Genomic DNA, 21,955 nt, shown 5'->3' with positions numbered 1-21,955 from the left:
GTGTGTGTGTGTTCGAGATAAATGTCATGTTGAAAGTTAATTAACAGGAATACTTATATATTTATACACATGCACTGTATGGACCAATTTGTAATCGTTGGACTCTGTCATCGAGTCCGGAGTCTGTACATCGTTTTATTAGGCGGAATACAAACCCGATTCCTCGGATTTAACGTTAGGGAAGCATGAAGGATTCGTGTGAAAAGATCGATTTGCTCAATGATTCATCCGAGTGTTTTATGTTTTTTTTTGTTCAACAATGGCAGGAATGCAGTAAACAATCCTTCTTGACAGACGATTGTTTTACAAGGTAAACTGAGTGGGCGAGACGTTAAAAAAATAACCTTACCATCCCAGGCTGGTAAGGAATGTGAAGCCAAGGTGTGTCTGCACAGGTAAGCACTCTCGCAAAGGAGCGTGCGTGTAATTGTTGGGAGCAACAATCGGGGTTTGCTTTTACCCAAATATCCCAATCCTTGTCTCTCACCTTGAAATTTGATGAACACTTCGTTGAGCTGAGTTTGTTTCCCCCCCAAAAAAGTGCAGTTTATTTTGGACGGGGACGTGCCTCACGCTAACGTCATCATGCTGAAAGTTTAGATAAATTAGCCAAGTTGTGGTTCTTACATTGTAAGCTGACGGATACGGAGGAACAGCGGCGATTTCCTACCGGGCACGGAGGAGAGAACTTGAGGTTTGTACCCGAGGGGTGGGGATTTGGGGCAACTTGTTGAATTGTTTGCACTGGGGACGATGGTCGGCCTGAGGAGCGCGTGCCACAGGTTCTCGGTTATCCGTGCAAGGACCAGGTGAGGATCAGTATCTCGACAGGTGGGCAACCAGTTTGCGCTTCTCTTGTGCTTGCAATTCCAAATACCTAAATATATATATATATATATATATATATATATATATATATATATATATATATATATATATATACATATATATTGATTGGTAACTTGTGTTTGTTTCGCAATGCTTGGCTGAAATAATGTTGTGTGTCTATATATATATATATATATATATATATATATATATATATATATATATATATATATATATATATATATATATATATATATATATATATATATATATATATATATGCTTACGCTTTAAAAATGAACTTTTTATAACTTTCCGAGAGTCCTTTTACTTTTATAATCCCCATATGGATGTTTCGTGAATTTTAAATTCCTTAAGTGACGTTTCAAGTGCTCCAGCATCATATATATATATATATATATATATATATATATATATATATATATATATATATATATATATATATATATATATATATATATATATATATATATATATATATATATATATATATATTTATTGGTAACTTATGTTTGTTTCGCAATTCTTGGCTGAAATAATATTGTGTGTGTCTATATATATATGCAAGTTTACGCTTTAAAAATGAACTTTTTATAACTTTCCCAGAGTCATTTTACTTTTATAATCCCCATCTGGATGTTTCGTGAAATTTGAATTCCTAAAGTGACGTTTCAAGTGCTCCGGCATCATATATATATATATATATATATATATATATATATATATATATATATATATATATATATATATATATATATATATATATATATATATATATATATATATATATATATATATATATATATATATATATGGTCGAACAGCTCGGGTGACCTTTTTGAATGATCTTATAAAACGTTTGTGGGTATTTATTGTTGTTGTTATTATTATAATTATTTTGTATCCTTCGTGAAAGGTTTGCAGTTAAATTCACTTTGATCAAAGTCGCGGACGACACGGTAAAATAGGCTCCCGCACCTTCACAAACACAGCAACCTCCACAGCGTCTTCACTCATTCGTAAATAAGCTATTTATAGCGATTTGACTCATGGAAGTTACGTAAACGTATCAAGTAACTTTATCTTGGCTTATTTTTCATCGTTTGTTTTGACTTTTCCTCTTTCTTTTCATTTTTGTTTTTTTTTGTTGTTTTAAAATCGACACTTTTTATTTATTTATTTATTTTGTAGCTGAAGCTGCTGTGTGCTTGCTTGTCTGTACGCACGCAATTGCTCGTGACGTCATGGGACTAAATGCTGACGTCCTTTGCTTAAGGCGCTTATCTGTCCTGCCGGGCCTGGGCTAAAGCACCGGTTCGGGGTAAGGTTCGATGTCCACCTTGTACTGTAATACACTGTCTGCAGGCACTTTGTGTCTATCATTGAAGCAATTGTACAGTTTGTCGTTTACATGTAATAACGTGCCCCCAGTACGTGCGGCATTTGTTTGTTCCACGTTTTTCAAGTCGCGTCTTGTCCACATGAACCGCCCTTGAGTCCCTTTGTGTTCGTGTTTGTGAACGTTGTGAGTCAGGGGGGGGGTTGGGTGGTGGGGTGAGTAGGGGAGGGTATATAATAGGCGTGTACATCATGATCTGTAGAATGACATGTCAAGGCAAAAATTTTCGTTTTGACTTTTGTTTTATATGCATTACAAGATTTCTCGTTGAATTAAAACCAGTGATGCAAATACAAGTATGCCCACTAGGATGATCAGTAAGTCCATGGCCCAATTTAGAAGTGGTAAAAAAAAAACAATGCCCCCACCCAACCCCCTTCTTTTGCAATTTCCATAATGTAACTAGCTGTACCTGTACAGTAGGTTGCTTCATAATAGGGGGTAAAAAAAAGTAAATATTCATGCTCCCTGGGTGTGCCTTTGTTCCATTTGACAGTAGAAACGTACACCAAATATGAAGCAGATTGGAGGATGTTTAGGGGTTCCTCAAGTTGGCACAATATTGTTGAAATTTGCCAAACTGTAACTGACAACTTGCCGTCGAATATGCACAACTCAGTACACTTCACAATTAATATGGTTGTTTGATATTTTCAAAAACCACAGCAGTCATATAGGATGAAAGAATAGTTTTTCCAAGGAGACCGAGATGAGCTTTTTGACATTGCAGTGCAAAATGCCCTCTCCATAATGGACATAATTGTGCCAACTTGAGGAACCCCTAAATATCATGGAATTTTGTTCATTTTTGACCTGTAAGTTCTTATGGGGTATTGGAACAAAGGCAAAATCAGGGAGCAGCAAAAATCAAACTTTCATTTTTTTTTTGGAACACCCTACTGTACAGGTATCGTGCGCAGAACTCTGTCAAATAGCTTGGCAAACTTGCGTCCATCTACCGCTTGGACATTTGTAGACAGTGAACACTGTATACGTGAGATTTGCACCTGGGATTGCAGCTTCTGAGCTTTGTACTCGGATGGGGATGTCAAACGGGTCCAACCCTCCTTGCAATTTCAGGGAAAATGAGTTTTTTTGTTGACGTTGATTGATTTTGTCCTGCCACGGGCTGTCTTGTCATTCAGAGAAAGTACATTCTCTGAGTTGAGCATGTTTAATGGCATCTTGTGGTATTTTAAACGAGCTTTACTTATTTTCAAGGATCTAAAACGTTCGTTTGAAAACTCTGCAATAATATTAAAACTGGTTATCTTGTTTGGACAACTTGCATGGAGATCTGGACTACAGCTGATTGCATCATTATCAAGAAAGTACATCATGTTGTTCCTGTCCTTGTGTTCAACAGGTCAAAGTGTTCTCCTCCAAGCGAATTCCATTGCCTGCCTTTAGTAATGACGGTTCTTGAACGATTATTTCTGTTATGTTGTGTGTCTTTCATTACATTGTGCAAGTGCTACTTATGACTTCAATCCATGGTTGGGGAGTATAGCTTGGTCTCTCTTTTTTACCTTTGACAAGACGTAGTCATCTCTTGGATTCCTGCCCTGCTCGGTGCCTGTTTCTTTCGGGCTCGTGTCTTTATCCCATGCAAGGATGTGCACATCCACAGCTTTGTGGTTGTGAATATTTCTTTGAGCAGAGTGCATCGTTTGTGCTCCCTCATCTCCATTTGGCACAAATATAATGGTCTTTGCAGTGCATGTCTGCATGTAGGTTATGGTACAAAGCTGCAGGGAGCCATGATGGCAATGAGGTTTGCTGCCTGTAATTGATGCAATCTTTTCCTTGTATGTTATTTTTATTTTATTATATATATTTTTTGTAATGCCATTCACAGCAGCTGAAGGGTGATTGCTTATATTACAATTCTTTCATTTCTTTCTATCTGATAAGTGGTCAAATGTCCAAATGGGTTTTTCTGCCGTTAGAACTCTCTTTGGATTGTGGAGATTTGTTTTGAGAACGATGCGAGAGTTTGAAATGTTTTGAGAATGCTGTTGGCATCCAGAGGTGAATTCTTTTTGCAATTATAAACCTGCTTGTATGCCTTGGCTTTTAATCTGACATTGTTTATTTAAAAAGTATAATCCAGATGTTGATTACATCATGCCATTACAGATCTCTTACAAGGATTGGGTGTTGAGATGTGGTTTTTCCTTTTGTAGGGAAGGTTCCTGCTTGAGAGAAATCTACAAATGTGTGGTGGCTGTTAGACTCTGTGGCCTAAAAGTTACAGCATCCACTCTCAGTCAGTCGGTGGTTCAAACCATGGCCATGTCGTAACAGACTTGAAAAATGGTACATGCTCCTTCCTTGCTTGGCCAACATCTCAAAGGATAGAGCATGTTCAAACCCCTTTGGTTGATATCCATGAGAAAGAGTAAATTTCTCTTTGATTCGCCTGCTGAGTATCGAGAGAAGTAATGTCATAATGAGTGTTGCTGTTACTCAGCGTGCCCCAGGAAGTTTCATCACTTCCCCCAAGCACAGCAGCTCCTTGTTTGTCTGATACGAGGTCCAGTGTTGTCCCAAGTATTTATCTGCAGTGTGTATGATTTATTGCAGCTCTTCCACAAATCTCTCATTTGTAATCATAACCCCCATATAAATGATGACAAAGATGCACCACATATTCTACGCGAGCAAATACAACCCGTCGCTTTGCTGATGGAGATGGGAAGGGGAAAGGGAGGAGGGAAGGGGAGAGGTGGGGAGAGAAATGTCTCATCAAATATTGCGAGAGAGAGAGAGAGAGAGAGAGAGAGAGAGAGCGAGAGAGAGAGAGAGAGAGCGAGAGAGAGAGCGAGAGAGAGAGCGAGAGAGAGAGCGAGAGAGAGCGAGAGAGAGAGAGAGAGAGAGAGAGCGAGAGAGAGAGAGAGAGAGAGAGCGAGAGAGAGCGAGAGAGAGCGAGAGAGAGCGAGAGAGAGCGAGAGAGAGCGAGAGAGAGCGAGAGAGAGCGAGAGAGAGAGAGAGAGCTGCATTTTATTAGGAGTGGTGGGGAGTGAGGAGGGGACACAGTAAGAGAAAGGTGAGGGGTGGAGGTAGTGTTGGCAAAGAGAATGCTGTTATGCTTGATGACTGAACATACACACAAAAAAAAGAAAAAATAATAAAACTCATGTCCGCACAATTGTACACACACCGACACAACAGAATTTGTAAAGTTAACCACTGGCACATCTGCAAAAAATTTGATGTCCCAGTTCCAGAGAATTTGTGGGACCAAGAACCAAAAGCAATCGCTGAAAACATGGAAGTACCGCTCACATACGACCTGATGATCCCATCGAGCATGGACATCGAAAACGAAGCATTGCAACCAGATATCATACTTGGGTACTAAAAAGAGAGAAGAAGGCATTGCTAAGGCCTAAGTCACATTTGCTCTACGGTGAGGATACGGCGGCCGTACGCCCTCTGAATTGGCAAACGTGCGGCGGCCGCAGAGTTTCTGCGGTGGCCTCAGGGTGGCCCTACACCGTTTGGCTATCTTTTACAGGCTGTAGGGGTCGCCGTGGAATTGTAATGCGGAGTTATAACTTTTTAATTTCTACGTTCGCCGTAGCAATTCGCCAATCCGAAACAAAAGAACTGGTTAAAAAAAAGGAACCCACTCGTTACCATCCGTCTGGCCGCACGTTCGCCTTAGGGCCCCCCTGCGGTCGCCTTGTGTCTGCTTTGAAAATTCTATGGCCGCCGCAGAAACGCCCTAAGGTCACCGTGCGACATCAAATCAAAGACCGTACGGCACCCCCACGTTTTCGGTCTCCACAATTTATAAATACGCCGTGCGGCTACCCAAAAAATAAAAACGTATTTGACTGCTACATTGTGTGACCATGGAAATACTGCGGCCGCCCTATAATTGCTAGTGCCCGTATTTTGTAGACCCCACGGCCGCCGTGGCAAATGTGACTTAGGCGTAAGGTGTTAATACCAGTGATTTTGGACTAATGATGCAGCAATCAAAAAAATGACCAAATACCAACACCTCAAGAATGAAGTGAAAATATCCTGAAAACTGAAGAATGCCAAAGTTGGAGCTCTGGGAATGATGAAGAAGAACCTCAGAGAAATTAAAAACCATCCCTGGGAATACCACTACAAACAAACTACAGTTGGAAGCTGTCCAGGGCTCAGCGATGTTCCTGAAGAGGACCCTCGACACAAAACTTTGAGAACTGAAAACTTCACAGCTGGGTCCATGAATCGTGACCCCCTTAACAAAATGAAGGTAGATACTTTGAGTCCACCCTGGGAGGACTCCATTCCACATTCTGAAACATGCATATGTAAATACCAATCGGCACACACGTGGAGGTGGATTATTTGAGACGTGGTCGATTTCTTTCACTTGTTGATGAAACCCACCCACATATGGAGATAGCAAGCAACAACGGCAACTTGCGTACACACACACACACACACACACACACACACACACACACACACACACACACACACACACACACACACACACACACACACACACACACACACACACACACGTCGTGTGACAGGTGGAAGAAAAAAATTTGGCTCTGTAATTGAGAAAACACTTTGATACAGTGAACATCTCTGAAATCGGGTGTTATCAAATGTATTTTGCTTTGAAACTCAAAGAGAACCAATTTAACCTTTAAAGCACCGCACCGTGTCATACAATATAACCAATTGCTTTAGAAACAGTCATGAGGACAAAAGACATTGTGATCGCTCGTATGCTGCTGAGGTTAAAAAATGAAAACCTTGAAGATGCGGGATGAAACTTTGCCACCAACCAAGCATGCAGGCATGCACACACCTGTGGAGAGTCACTAAATTACAGATCCAAATGTATTCATATAATATTATGCACCTCTACCTTGTAGCAACTGCCCACTCTACATCCCAATTGGGACACAAACTGTAGGGCGCTCTGCAAGTGGTTTAAGCACTCCAATTAAATGGCTGGCAAGCGATGTGCAAATGTCCAAATTAGACAAAGGAACACTTATTTTTATTCATTTATTTATTTTTTACATATATATATATATATATATATATATATATATATATATATATATATATATATATATATATATATATATATATATATTCAGTCGTAACTGCTGCTAAGTTCAAATCTAGAACTTAAATTTTGTAATATGGCTTGATTTAAGAGATTCTTGAGGTTATCATGGAGGGAAATGAAATAAAGCCATGAACACTGGTGTTTCTGGGTGTTTATAATAAGCATTGCAATGTACCCAGCGATTTGTAGCTCTGATGAACAGGCATTTGATAATGAGTGAGGAAAGTGTGGGGAGGGGAAACTATCGTTGAGAAATCATTGCGGCCTGTTCCAAATCTAGGCATGGTTGAGCGGGCCAAAAAAAAAAGTGGTGGCTTCAGACCCCAGTGAGGTAACCCAGGAAACGCTTTAAGACACCATTTAGAGCGAGGTGGTGGAGGATTATCTTCAAAAGAGGTGCTTAAATTCACATATACACCAAATTTTCAGTCATCCACTTCCTTGGAGTAAGCATGTAAAGTTTCATGGTTTTGAAGTTGTGGAGGACACACACACACACACACACACACACACACACACACACACACACACACACACACACACACACACACACACACACACACACACACACACACAGACATTTATTCGTTGAGATTGGTCAAAAGGTTGGCTGTTTTGCTTCATGTTCCCCATTTCAACTGGTTCACTGCAGTCTGAGTGTGCTGTGAGGTATGGTTGTCGCATCTCTGACTTATTTCCAGGTGTTACTGGAGTTTGTCAGAGGTGTGTACTGGCCCCCACAATTTTCAGCACTCGTATGGGCAGGATTTTGGAGAGATCAAGCTATGGGGCATCATATGGGAATGCTAAGATCTCTAACCTTGATTTCACAGATGATGCTGTCATCTTTGCGGAGATGCGGGATATCCTTTGGCGGCCGTCAAGGCACTGCATGAGGAGTCTGAGCTACTGGGATTATGGGTTTCCTGGGTCAAAACAAATATCCAGGCTTTCGATGACATCTTGGATACTGCTATCTTGTCTGTACCTGTTTGTGGAAAGGATGTTGAGGTCACACAGAGATACACTTACCTTGGCAGTGATATTCATGTTTCCGCAAGCTGTGAGCCAGAGGTTAAAAGACCTCTGGGTTGGGCCTGGGGAGTCATGGATTCACTTGATCATGGGGTGTGGTGCTATCGGTACCTGTGCAGGAGAAAAGTCTGAGTCTTTAAGTCATTGGTCCTTCCAGTCTTGCTCTACGGATGTGAGACTTTGTCTCTGACAAAGTATTTGAGAGGGAGACAACACCTTCGGTACCAGCTCTCTTCGGAGCATCCTTTGCTATTGCTGGACAGACTGTGTCCAATGAGCTGTTGCTGAGAGAGACTCAGATGAGATTTGTTACCTGTATTGTCTGTGAGCATCAGCTGTGGCTGTATGGACTTGTGGCTCATTTTTCTGACGCTGATCCTGCTCACCAGATTCTTTCGGCGAGGGAGCCTCTTGGGTGGAGAAGGCCAACGGGCCAACCATGTGTGTCATGGTTGCAGAAGATTGATCTGCATCTGAAGGAGATGGGGATGGCCAGACAGAGGCCCCTAGAATACTGACGGAAAGTGGACGCAGCGTCTCGCTTCTCTGGTGCATGGTCCCATACCTGACCTGAAACCCATCACTAAGAAGTGGAAAATGCATCATACCACCCATAACAGGTTGCCAAACCAATCTAAGCAGCTGGACAAGCAGGAAACTGGTTCGGAATATCACTGTAAATCCAACAATGAGTGAAAAATCTACAATGCTGTTTTCATATCCAAGGTGGGGGTCAGCATTAATCAATCAACAAAATCCTGTTTCTTTCACAAAACTGGCCTCGATGGACAGGAGAAAAGAAGCCATTACTGCGAATGACTCATCGAAAAGCTCATATGGAGTTTGAAAAAGCCTCTTGATACTGCAGGCATGTGGAGAAATGTTTTGTGGTCAGGCGAGACAAAAATTGAATTTTTGGTCTAAATTCAAAGCATTATAATCTGGCGCAAGCCTAACATCGCAAATTCACCCTGTCAACACCGTCCTAACCCTCAAGCATGGTGGTGGCAGCAGCATGTCATGGGGCTGCTTTTCATCAGGATGGAAGGGACAATGGATGGTGCAAAGTACAGGAGAATACTTGATGAAAACCTGCACCAGTCGGCAATGAATCTAACTGGGTAGTAGATTCACATTTCACCAGGACTATGATCTGAAGCACAAAGCTAAATCTACACTGGCATGGTTGAATGAGAAGAAAATAAATGTTCTTGAGTGGCCCAGTCTAAGTCCTGACTTCAACCCAATTGAACATTTTATGGCGAGACTTGAAAATTGCATTGACGATCCCCATCAAACTTGGCAGAACTAGAGCAATTTTCACATGAAGACTGGGCAAAGATTTCACCATCTCATTGTCCAAAATTGGTAGACACCTACCCATTAAGACTAATGGCAGTCATTGTTGCAAAAGGTACTTCCACCAAGTACTGATCTAAGGGGTTGAAGACTTTTATAACAAGTGAATTTTGATTTGTACACGAGCATAACCCATGCTCTGCGCGACATGTTGGGATGGGTGTGTTTGAGAAAGGAACTGATGCAGAGTATCAGTAGTAATTTTACTTTAATGCAGTAAGTGGAATACGATTTCACTGTTTCAGAACCATTTTATTTACTTTTTTTTGTACCATGCACCTCATATGGTCTTTGAGATAATGTAAGCCGAATATCACATTACTCGAGCGCAGAACAAAGTCGAAGATAGTGCGACACGAAACCACAAACTCGGAAATAATATATAAGATGTGTTTTCTGTTTGTTTGTTTGGTTGGTTGTTTTTTTTATATTTTTTTTTGTTGGTATTCCTGACACGTAATCTCCTTCAACTATGACAGTGTTTAGTTTGATCTCTTCAGTTTTGAATAATAATAATAATAATGAAAAAAATCAATTTGCAAAAAAATTGTTTCTACATAATTTGTAATTCATCTAAATGTGGCATTATTGGCTGGGGGTGTATACTTTTGCAGGTAACGGAATATTCTGTTCTTGTGTTTGGCAACTTGGCTGCCAGGTAGCTGTCATTTCATGGAAGTGCGGCTGTGCCCTTCTCGCATTACAATAATACTCATTTTGCCAGCTTCGGAAGGATGACAGGCTGAGTCAACCCCACCTGGTGTGAATTCAGCAGCCAGCGGGTCTCAAACTCGGGATCCTAAGTTCCGAAGCCAACACCAGGCTTGACTGAATATTGTAGTCTTGAGACTGGTTTGTGCATTCCTGTAATATGTTTAAGGGGGTGGAACTTTTTAAAAATTATTATTATGTAATTATATGTATGTATATATATATATATATATATATATATATATATATATATATATATATATATATATATATATATATATTGTCGCGGATTCGCGCCCGCCGGCGTGCTGACGGCCACGTAACTCGAATCGCGGCACGTCGCCCACCGGACGGACAATCCAGTCGTGACCCTCTCGGACTAACGCCGGGAACCAGTCACGGGTGGACCTTTCGGTCTCACCGCGATCGAGCCAATCGGCCCCCGCGTGGGATAGGGTTGCTCGCCAAATTCGACCTACCTAAGTACCCACACGGAGGGTAGACCGGGCGATCGCACCTCGCCGCAGGTCGACTTCGGACACGGGCCACTTAAGCGACCCGTTCCGTACTATCGGGATAACCGAGCGGTGTTATTCGTCGGCCTCGACGGTTCGATTAATTATCGGGCGTCTTAGCCCAGGACCAACCCTTTACGTGAAGCAAGATGGGGATTCAATGAAAGAAATGACGAAGCGAAGCGGGAAAACAGTTCAATAATAAGCACATTTATTTCGCGGCACACGGGAAGCACACATATACAATTCCACCAAAAGCACATAGAAAAGAAGAAGACAAAAAGCAAATGCGACAATGCAGATCTAATACCGACTACGCGAGCACACGGCAACACTTATACAATTTTACTTCACAGACGGCGCCGACAACACACATTCCCAAAGCAAAAGAAAAGAGAACCACCCTCCAGGATGAGGGGGTAGGCGGGCCTGGGGCCGAGACCGTGTCGGGCCTACCCGTCTGATGATGAGACGCGGAGCGGCGGTGGTGCCTCAACTCCGCGGGCCTCGCGGACAGTGTCTGGTAGGGGGTGGGAAGGGGGCCCCCTTTTGTCGCACTATCTCAGCGCGGGGGGAAACAGGAGGGGGTTGCTGATGCTCGGGGAAAGGAGGATTTCACCAAAATCGCGGGTCCCGCGACGAGCGTCTCCACCACGACCTCGGTCGCGCCGCCGGCCTTTCTCTCTCCTCAGTTCCCCGAATCTGGTGTGAGCACCCCTCGTCCGCCTTCGCCGCCGCCGCCTCTCCACAGCTCCGTCCTCTTCACTCCGACTCCGCGAACTCCCAACTGCACTGAACTCTTCCTCCACTTCCAACTCAACTCTTCCTCCTGCGAACTGAACTCCTCTCAACTTCCACTCGACTCGACTCGACTGACGAACGCAGTCGTTTTTATAAGCCCCGTGGCTTCGCTCTCTCATCTTTGACCCCCTGCCTCCGACCTTTCACCTCGCTCCCCATTGGCCCGAGAAAAAGTGGGCGTGAATGCTTTTTGATCCATGAATTTGCATATAGCGACCGCCCTCCAATGCCCTGGAGGCGGGGCCAAATCGCCCCTCGCTCACCGATTGGACGGAACAAAAGTGGGCGTGAGTCGTTTTTGATCCGTTTTTCTGCGGAAAGTCCGCGATGCTTTTGAACACGCTGCTCGGTGCGCGCTCTACACGAGTCCAGCATCGGTGCCCACGAGTGGCGCGAGATGACGGTGATGCGATGGTGGCGAGTTGTGACGGTAAAGGTCGTGGCGGTTGTGGTGAAGCGGCGTTGTGGTTGGTGGTTGTTGTTGTGATGGCTGTTGAGACGTGGTTGGTGGTGGTAATAATGGCGGTTGGTCCAAAATAAAGATAGTAAAAGAAAAACGGCTATCCTGAAGAGTCGCAGCACGCATGAATGACATTTATTCCCTCTAGACAACGGGTTTGGGCCTAACTACACATATACTTACCGAGATATCTCACCTAAGGGACCTGAATGGTGGTTTGCGAATTTGGTCAACCACAACAATATATATATATATATATATATATATATATATATATATATATATATATATATATATATATATATATATATATATATATATATATATATTATTGTCTTGTTCTATTTTTCACTTTATTTTTTCTCACTGCTTTTATGATGTGCTTTTTATAATATATTGTGTTTAATTGGAATAGTTTTTGTGTTGCTTTCACCTCATTTAAAAACTTAAGGATTCTGGTTCATTAATTATCTGAGCTGCAGGGCAATATGGGACTTTTGAAATAACTTGTGAATGCAAACGAAGCCTTTCGTGTGTGCATTTTCAGTGACTTAGCTCTGTTAACGGGGGCACTTTTAACCTGCCATTACTGGGACAAAATGTTCTTCCTTCGGCTGCTCCCGTTAGGGGTCGCCACAGCGGATCATCCGTTATGATCCGCATACTGATTTGGTACAGGTTTTACGCCGGATGCCCTTCCTGACGCAACCCTGGTCGCCTCTTACGACACAGGGATAAGGATTGGGTTTTGCCATGATTCCGGGCTGCCTTACACCCTCTCATAGCACAGCCCAGTGCAGAGCACCTGTCCTCAAGCGATCCTCCGAGTAGCCGGATTACAGGCGCACGCCACTACGCCCGCTATATTACTAGGACAAAATATGGAGGTCAAATAGTCCTTCAAACATAATTTCCAGCATTTATATTAAAGTGGCAATTCCAATATGGTTAAACCCGAAATGTTCCTGGATGCAAATCGGACTCTCGCAAATGTAGGAAATACGAGAAATATCCGTGGTTGAGACCTGTTGAGTTCCTACCATTTCCTGTTAATACAAGCGAGTGGTGGTTGTGGGTATGGAACACACACATAAATATGCATTCAAAAGCATGGTATGTGCATGCGCAGGACATCTGGCCATTAGGAGATCGGGGGGAACACTCGTCACCCTCCACACATGTTGATTTCTCTGGTTTATTTGTTTGCATTTGTGGTAACGATCTGAGTGTCAGACAGTGTTGCTGTTTGTGGATTGTGATATTTACCTTGTGAGACATAATCCATGGCTGATGCTTACCATTATAGCCAGGAGGTAGGACTGGAATATATATATATATATATATATATATATATATATATATATATATATATATATACATATATACACATCTATCTATATCTATATCTACATCTACATCTATCTATATCTACATCTATCTATATCTACATCTACATCTATCTATATCTACATCTATATCTATCTATATCTACATCTATATCTATACATACATATACATATATACATATTCAACAAAAAAAACACACTGACTATGACACGATGATATCATGTGCATAAATTACACCAATACATCACTTCCCAACTAGGAGGCATCCGTATGATCCTTAAGCCTTTGCAGGCTGAGATTAAAGCCTATGGTCACAAATAGATGAAAGCAAAGATGTCTCTCTCAATTTCGCCCTTGTTATGAGCTCATCAGGACAACATGCTCCTAGTCGTATATTTGTGACCATATTAGGCTCATTAATATAACTAAATCGAACCCCCTAACTTGAAGCAGCATGGCACAGATATATATATATATATATATATATATATATATATATATATATATATATATATATATATATATATATATATATTGTTATGGTTGTGGAAATTCTCATTACACCATAAAGGGCCCTCAGGTGGGATATCTCTGTAAGTACATGTGTAGTTAGCCCCAAACCCGTTGTTTAGAGGGAATAAATGTGATTCATTCGGGCTGCGACGCTTTGAGTCAGTCGTTTTCCTTTTTCTATCTTTTATTTCAAATAAAAACCAACAAGACGCTCGGTGGGCTTTTCGCGCCATCCTTCTCCGCGCTTGGTGCGAGGGAGGAGAAGCGAGGGGAGGGCAGCTGGCGCCCGATTGGTGGATGCGCGGTGTGATGCGGCCAGGGAGGAGGAACGCCCCTCTTCGAGACCTTTCTCGAAGGGGGGTGGAGCAAAGAACGGGGCGGAGCTCCGGTATATAAAAGTCGGAGACGGGCGAAGCAGTTTTGTGGATGCTCTTGTTCGGTGGATATTCTTGCTTCGTGGTTGCTCTCGCTCTCGTCTTCCGGCTCGCTCGTCCTAGTGGCCGCTGGCCTGGTCTTTTGTGGGGCAGTTGCAAGACCCCGCTGGCGGGAAGGAGCGTCCGCAATTCCCCTCTCCCGACTTCGGGCATCCACGTTTCCCCCCCCCACCCTCTATCCGCGCTGGGATAGCGCCGAACACTCGGTCCGTGGCGTCGAGTGGCCAACACGTGCAGGCGCGAGGCACGCAGGAGAGAACTCGCCTACCACGCCAGGGCACGGAGTCTCGGCCAGGCGGGACCACGAAGACGGACGTAGGAGAGGGACTCGACGGCCCGAAAGGGAAGTCACCATTTCTTTTCGGGGTTTTTTTGTATGGAACTTGTGGCGCCGTGTCTTGTGAAGTAAAACTGTATAAGTGTTGCCGTGTGTCGGTCTTAGTCGGTTGTAGCTCTGCGTCGTCGTTGCTTTATTGTTTTTCTTCTTGCATTTGCTTTATGTGCATTCTGATTCTGTTTGGCTGTATATGTGTGCGTTGTGTCTGTGTGAATAAAGTGCTTGTGTGAACTTGTTCCCCGTTTCGCTGCGTCCTTCCGTTTGTTGAATCTCCATCTTGCTTCACGTAACGGGTTCGTCGTGGGCTTAATACGCCCGATAATTAATCGGAACCGTCGAGGCCGACGATAACACCGCTCGGTTATCCCGATAGTACGGAACGGACCGCTTAAGCGGCCTGTGTCCAGAGTCGACCTGCGGCGAGGTGCGATCGCCCGGTTTACCATCCGCGTGGGTACTTAGGTAGCTCGAGTTTGGCGAACAACCCTATCCCACGCGGGTGGCCAATTGGCACGATCGTGGTGAGGCCGAAAGGCCCACCCGTGACTGGCTCCCGGTGTTAGTCCGAGAGGGTCATGACAAAATTGTCCGTCCGGTGGGCGACGTGCCGCGATTCAAGTCACGTGGCCGATCACACGCCGGCGGGCGCGAATTCGCAACAATATATTGTGACGTTCACGGGACTTGAACAGTCCCGCTAACGTAGAATGAGCTGAAATGATGGAGGCGGTTTATCTTCTACAACCCAAAGATGGCGGTTCTAATCGCTCTACCGCAAACGGGACGAGGAAGGTGGCACGAGTCGCTTTTCACTGAGTTGATAACGTTTATTTCTCTAACCAGAAATAACAAGACTCGGCAAGAAGAGGGATCCGGGGAGATTCGACGGGATGGTGGTGTGGGTTCGTGCGTGGGGAAAACAAAAACAATTCCAATGGATATACCAATCTCAAACCCTCTAAGGTGCCAGGTACACACACACACACACACACACACACACACACACACACACACACACACAAACACGTACCTGGTCCTGATGGTCAGGCTGGCCCGTGGTGTGGACGCAACAGTCCCTGGATTGGCGTCGGACGAGCTGGCGTTGCGCTCGTCAGGGGCAGGAGACACCGTGGTGCTGTCGACCTCCTGGTCCTGGCCCAAGTCCGCTCACAGCCGCCAGGGAACCAGTTCTGGCGCCAAGTTGCGAGCAGGAGAGGGAGGCAGGTCCGCCCGCCGTTCGACCCCGTACTCCGAGCCAGCAGAACACCAGAGCCAACCAAGGTGAGCCACGAGGCACAGGAAGGCCTCGAGACACGATGAAAAACAGGACCGAATCAGCGCAACAACACAGCACGCTCCCAGCACAACAGCCTCCACCAGACAGTTTTTCTGTCACCATCTTCTTCCTCTTCCTTTTCGACCCCGAACAGAACCTTTTTATCCTCCCGTCCTCGTCACTTCCAATCGAGCCGTTTTATTGGCCCTGCGCCGTCGCCTTCCGCCAATCGTGATCACGGTGCGGAGCCATCCGCAGCACTGTCCTGTGACGTCACGGCAAGCCTCCAGGGACTACTAAAAGGGGTTTACGCAGACACACTTACCCTATCCCGTATCCCTATCTAATTAAGTGACAATTATCATTTCCCCCTTGAAGAAATGGACATTTACTAGACAACTTATCACCACTGAATTGCGACTTATTACATCGAGATCCTGGTACACTCGAACAGCATGGCATACCTAATTAAACATCCTAATTACCCTTTGAATGCATACCCCCCCTCAAACGTAACAATATATATATATATATATATATATATATATATATATATTCACACACACACACACACACACACACACACACACACACACACACACACACACACACACACACACACACACACACACACACACACCTGGATGTGGATACTTTGAGACCTGGGAGGGCCACATATGGAGAGATAACAACCAATCACTCGTGTACCCTTCCCGTTTTAACATTAAATGCAAAAATATTGTGGCCTCAGAAGCAAGCAAAAAATGTATTTTTAACAGCCCCCTCTCCCAACATGGTGAATTGTAAATATCATTTTTAGCTCGCCTGTTCCAAGAACAGAGAGCAATAGCGATACCCCTGGCGTGAGCGTGAGCGTGAAAATGTTAATTTTGGTGCAAGTAATTTTTTTCCTTTCTAATGTTTTTATCGACCACACTATTTTTTTCTACGCCCGAGATATATATCGGGGAGTATTATGTGTCGTCCATCTGTCTGTGTCTGCTGTCTCTGTCCGTTCCTGTCCGCACTCTAACTCCCAAAGTTTTCAACTTTCATGTTTCACATTTGGTATATCGGTACATACTGTGGAGACGGTGTGTCGCAACATGCGTTCGTCATCTAAAGTGGTTGCTACGGCAACCAGGATGCTGTTTTCCATCCGTTCCTCTCCACACTCTAACTCCCAAACTTTTCAGCTTTCACGTTTCATATCTGGTACATAGGTACAGACTGTGGAGACGGTATGTCGCGACATACGTTAGTCATCTAAAGTGGTTGCCATGGCAAACAGGATGCTGTTTTCCATGAAGTAGCACAATTTTTTCCTACCTTCTTGTTCGGGCATATATTGTGCTCACTTGCGCTCTTGTTACAGATTACAATGCTTTATAAAAAATATTATTAGACTAGTCTTTTAAAAACGATAAATGTATAAACAGGTGAGCATTGGGTGGCTTTGACACCACTCTGGTTAATTTAGCCAGTGCATTCACAAGCTCCTGATATGACCTTCCCAAAGCTATTAAGAAGCATCTAAACCAGATACGGTGTCTCCTTCAGGGAAGTCTGCCTGGTCCATAAAGCTCCCACGTAAATAATGGCTGGCACAAGATTTGTGCATTATCACATTGTGAAGATGTCCTTTGTTGAAGAGTTGGTAGCCATTGTTTTGTTGGTAATGATTGCATGGCATCGTCTTACCAATTGTAGACGTCCATGAAATAAATAACCAACATGCCATGTTCACTCGAGGCACTCCCACAAGGTTTCAAAGTCCACTCACTGGCAGGGATGATCGAGGGTTTGAGTAGAACGTGCCCATCCATGATCCTTTGGGCATTGCATCACTCCACATTGTCAGAAGGTTTTTGCAGTTTTAAGATCTCAGCCCATCGGCTGAGCTGTGAAAGTTCTCCAACTCTTCCATTGTACAGTGGCGCAGCCCTTTCTCTCAAGTACTTTTCCAAGTATTTTCAGCATTTTAGCAATTCTGTGTGCCATTTTAGGTAACGATCCTTAACTTTCACACACAATGTGTGAACCTGCCCCAATCAGCATTGCTGCGAAGGAGTTCTACGCATACGTGCCAACCATAATACTGGGCCAGATTACATCATTTCCAAAGTCCCGTATTAAATGATTGTGGTTTCATGTTTGACATATCTGGTGATTTCAATATTATTCCCACCTCTAGAAGTCTTTCAATGTTAGCTCGTGCAACTGCATTGTGTAGATTTCTGACTGAAGGGCCATTGAGCTGGTTATTTTGTCTTTCTGTAGACATTAAAGATACCAATTGTTTGTATATTTTACAAGCAGAATCCCTTAGGAATGTACCATGGCCAAATTGATGTCCCAGGAATGGTTGAATTTTTGAAAGCTTAATATATACTAGCTAAAACCCCATCAGACGGATTCCGTTCATTCAACCACCCTCACCAGCTCACACACACTCGAGGGACATGGACTGGACAGGGTGTGCTTGCCCCCGCCTACTCATCCCCCACCCCTGCCCCATTCCCCCCGCCCCTGCCCCATTCAATCTGCTTACCCCGCCCAAAATTTTGCTTACCTTGCCCCCCCGCCTCTTCATCCCCTGCCCCCGCCTCTTCACTCCTCGCCCCCGCCTCTTCACGCCCTGCCTCCGTCTTTTCATCCCCCACCCCCGCCTCTTCACTCCCTGCCCCCGTTTCTTCATCCCCAGCCCCGCCTCTTCACTCCCCACCCCCGTCTTTTGATTCCCCGCCCCACTTACCCCCGGGCCCCCACCCCCTGTCTACTCCCTCACACTCAACCCCACCTAATTCACCCCAGCCCCCGCCCACTCATCCCCCGCCCCATTTCCCCCCATCTCCCGCTTTCAATTTGCTGACCTTGCCCCCCCGCCTCTTCACTCCCTGCCTCCATCTCTTCATCCCCCACCCCCGCCTCTTCACTCCCTGCCCCTGTTTCTTCATCCACCGCCCCCGCCTCTTCACTCCTTGCCCCCGTCTCAACGAAAAGTGTTTATTCTGCTTCAGAGTTGAAAGTTGACTATTGTCACTATGTGCGATGCACTCTTACAGGTACGGTGTCTTTCAGTCCAGGTCACAGTACCGAGAAAAACGTGACGCGACCGCTGGGAGGAGCACAAAATTGGTCCTTCAGTATTAATATACAGATACTGTATATGTTTATTTATTTATTTATTTGGATTTTTCCTTGCTTGTATGCACAACAGAAAATTTATGATGGATGGATTGCTTCATTATTTGGATCTTTTATTTATTCATGCTGTAAGCACTTTTAGATGTACCAAGATGAGTTACTCATTCAGGTATTTGCAATAAATAAAATTAACCCTTTTTTCTGCATGACAAAGTTCCATTTTGAATCTCCTTTTTTTTTTAATTCGCATTGTTTCTGTGCTTGCAGATAACAATGGCTGCCCCCTCTTGGATTCAGGGTAAGATTCTTTACAAGAACATGCCTCCATCCTCTCCAACCAAGCCTGGACCGCCTGTTGCTCCTAAGCCCAAGTTCAACCCTTATGGTGTTGGTGCTGCTCCAACACAAACTCGTTCCACTGCAAAAGGTATTATTTTGCAGAAGGGGAGGAACACAAAAGTGCCAAACCCTATTCCCTGATAATGAGATTTACCACCAGAAGTGGCAATGGATACAATGTTGTTGTTTTATTGTTTTTGTATACATGATTGAGGCTCAAGGAAGAGCTAGTTTGACCTGTTTGGCATTCCTGTCTCTGCACATAATCTCTTGACCAAGGTTAAAATTCTGTATGTGATTTGTGTTGACGTACAAGCATTGCTTGAAGTTTCACCAGCCTTTGATCACTTTAAATAGACTTGGCTCACCAAATTATATCATTAATGGTGTGAATAAGAGCATTTGGCGATTATTGAAGAGTTGTACAGTAGTCACTGACCTCCATTTATGATCACACTTGGTATATTTACCTCCGTCACGTCGGTGACAGCACCAACACTCTTTTCAGAGTATGGTCTTGATGGATTGATGGATTATATTCTCCTGATGTTATATTGTACAGGAGAGGATGCATGGGGTGGACAAGATGGATACGGAAGGAAACTCCAAGGATGGGAAGCTCAAAATTTGGATGGAGGAGGGATTGGGGTTGAGTTGGTTGACAAGGGTCGGAAATGTGGTTTTGGATTGGGGAAAATCTGAGATTGTGGTGAACAGCTGTCATGAAGACTTGGAGGGAAGAAGGAGATTGAAAAGGAAAGTTCAAGTTGGTTCCACAGGCATGAAAAAAGAAACTAAATGAGTGGAGGTGAACAGTGATCCTGGATTTAGGTAGTTTCACAAGATTTAGGTTGCGTTGCAAGTGTGTCGTTATAAATCCCATGTGTCCTTTTCTTATTCCACACACTTTCCTTCATCCATTTCCCACATTACTTATCACATAAGTAATGGGTTTGGGGGGGGGGCAGCGTGGTGAGTCAATATTCCGATAAATGGTGAAGAAGGGAGTGATTGAGATCCAGAGAGCTTTTCTTGAGAGGAACGAGTGGTACGAACCATAATTATCAGCCAGCCTTGACCGTCTTGCGGTTTCGCATCTCGCACAGCGCATACTCATCCGTTCGGTTTCATCTCTGCATTTTTTATTAACCTCTCCTTCTTCTTGTCATTCATTCCTTTATTCACTTTTCTCATTCTCGCACCTTTATTACTTGCACATTCAACACCTCTTGTCCTTTCGCACCTTTGCTTCAAGTCCTGTTCATCAGGCTGTGCCACCTAGTAACCTCGCACACATCTGGCGTTTCCTGCTAAAACTACATCAGGTTCATGCTATAGATGCACAGAGTGCAGCACATAGGTGCCAGTGAGGAGGAACTGAGAGCAGAGCATGAGGGATCTGGACACTCATCCCATCAGTCTTAACAATTAGAGGTGCTAGCTAAACTGGGTTGACACAAGGTGTAGGAGGGGCATGGCACACAACCCCAGTTTTATTTCATTCATACTACCTCACCCCTACCCTATCTCTTTTCCCCAGATTTTCTCCTGATAGGGTGGAGAGCTTGCTATCAAACCTCGATTCAGATTCTGCAATCAGTCCAGACAGCATCAGCCCACGTGTCCTAAAAACCTGCTTTGCTGCTGTTGCCCACCCTCTCTGTTCTATTCACCCTCTCATTTGCTCAATGTCATCCAACATCTGCTTGGAAATCGGCAAACATTATTGCTCTACAGAAATAAGGTGCAAAAACAGATCCCTGCAACTACAGACCAATCAGCCCTCTCGCAGTCATCAGCAAGGTTATGGAATCCATCATCGATTCAGATATTAAATCTTTGTCATTTCCGATCATCAACTTGGATTCAGACCAGGTCATTCTCTACCCTGGATATGCTGCTTCTGTTCTCCCAACAATGGATGGAGATCCTCAATGCCAGACATGAAATCAGGGCCATCTCCCTTGACATATCGCTTGCCTTTGATGTGCTATGGCACCCTGCCCTGCTCACCAAACTCTCTTCCTATGACACCTCCACTCATGGCTCACAGACTTCCTCTCCTGTCGCAGCCAACGTGTGGCCCTTAATGGAGTTCTCTCACCCCCTCTTCCTGTACAGGCTGGAGTTACTCAAGGCAGCATTCTGGGCCCTGTTCATTTTCTGGTTTTCACCAATTATCTCTCTGCCTCTCTGGAAAATCCTCTTAATTTCTTTGCTGATGACTCCACTCTCTGCCGTACCATCTGTCATCGCTCAGATCGGCAAGCAGCAGCCTCTTCGCTCACTGCAGATCTGCATAAAATCACAAGCTGGTCAAACGCGTGGAACATGTCTT

General features: G+C 44.1%; 1 protein-coding gene across 1 annotated transcript in view; it reads left to right on the top strand.

The window, feature by feature from the left end:
* Positions 1-791: 791 nt before the first annotated feature.
* Positions 792-21,955, top strand: part of LOC147018306 (lipoma-preferred partner homolog) — an 84,329-nt gene continuing 63,165 nt past the window's right edge. The window contains exons 1-2 of the mRNA XM_085897847.1: positions 792-809; positions 19,546-19,705. Coding sequence (XP_085753973.1) covers positions 19,552-19,705 — 154 coding nt within the window. The 5' untranslated portion in view covers positions 792-809; positions 19,546-19,551. The remainder of the gene's footprint in view (positions 810-19,545; positions 19,706-21,955) is intronic.

Source organism: Eptatretus burgeri, chromosome 10, assembly GCF_056783735.1.
Source record: "Eptatretus burgeri isolate ZD-2024b chromosome 10, Ebu_testis_v1, whole genome shotgun sequence".
NCBI lineage: Eukaryota > Metazoa > Chordata > Myxini > Myxiniformes > Myxinidae > Eptatretus > Eptatretus burgeri.
Note: the sequence above shows the minus strand (reverse complement) of the source record. Positions and strands in the feature narration are given on the sequence as shown.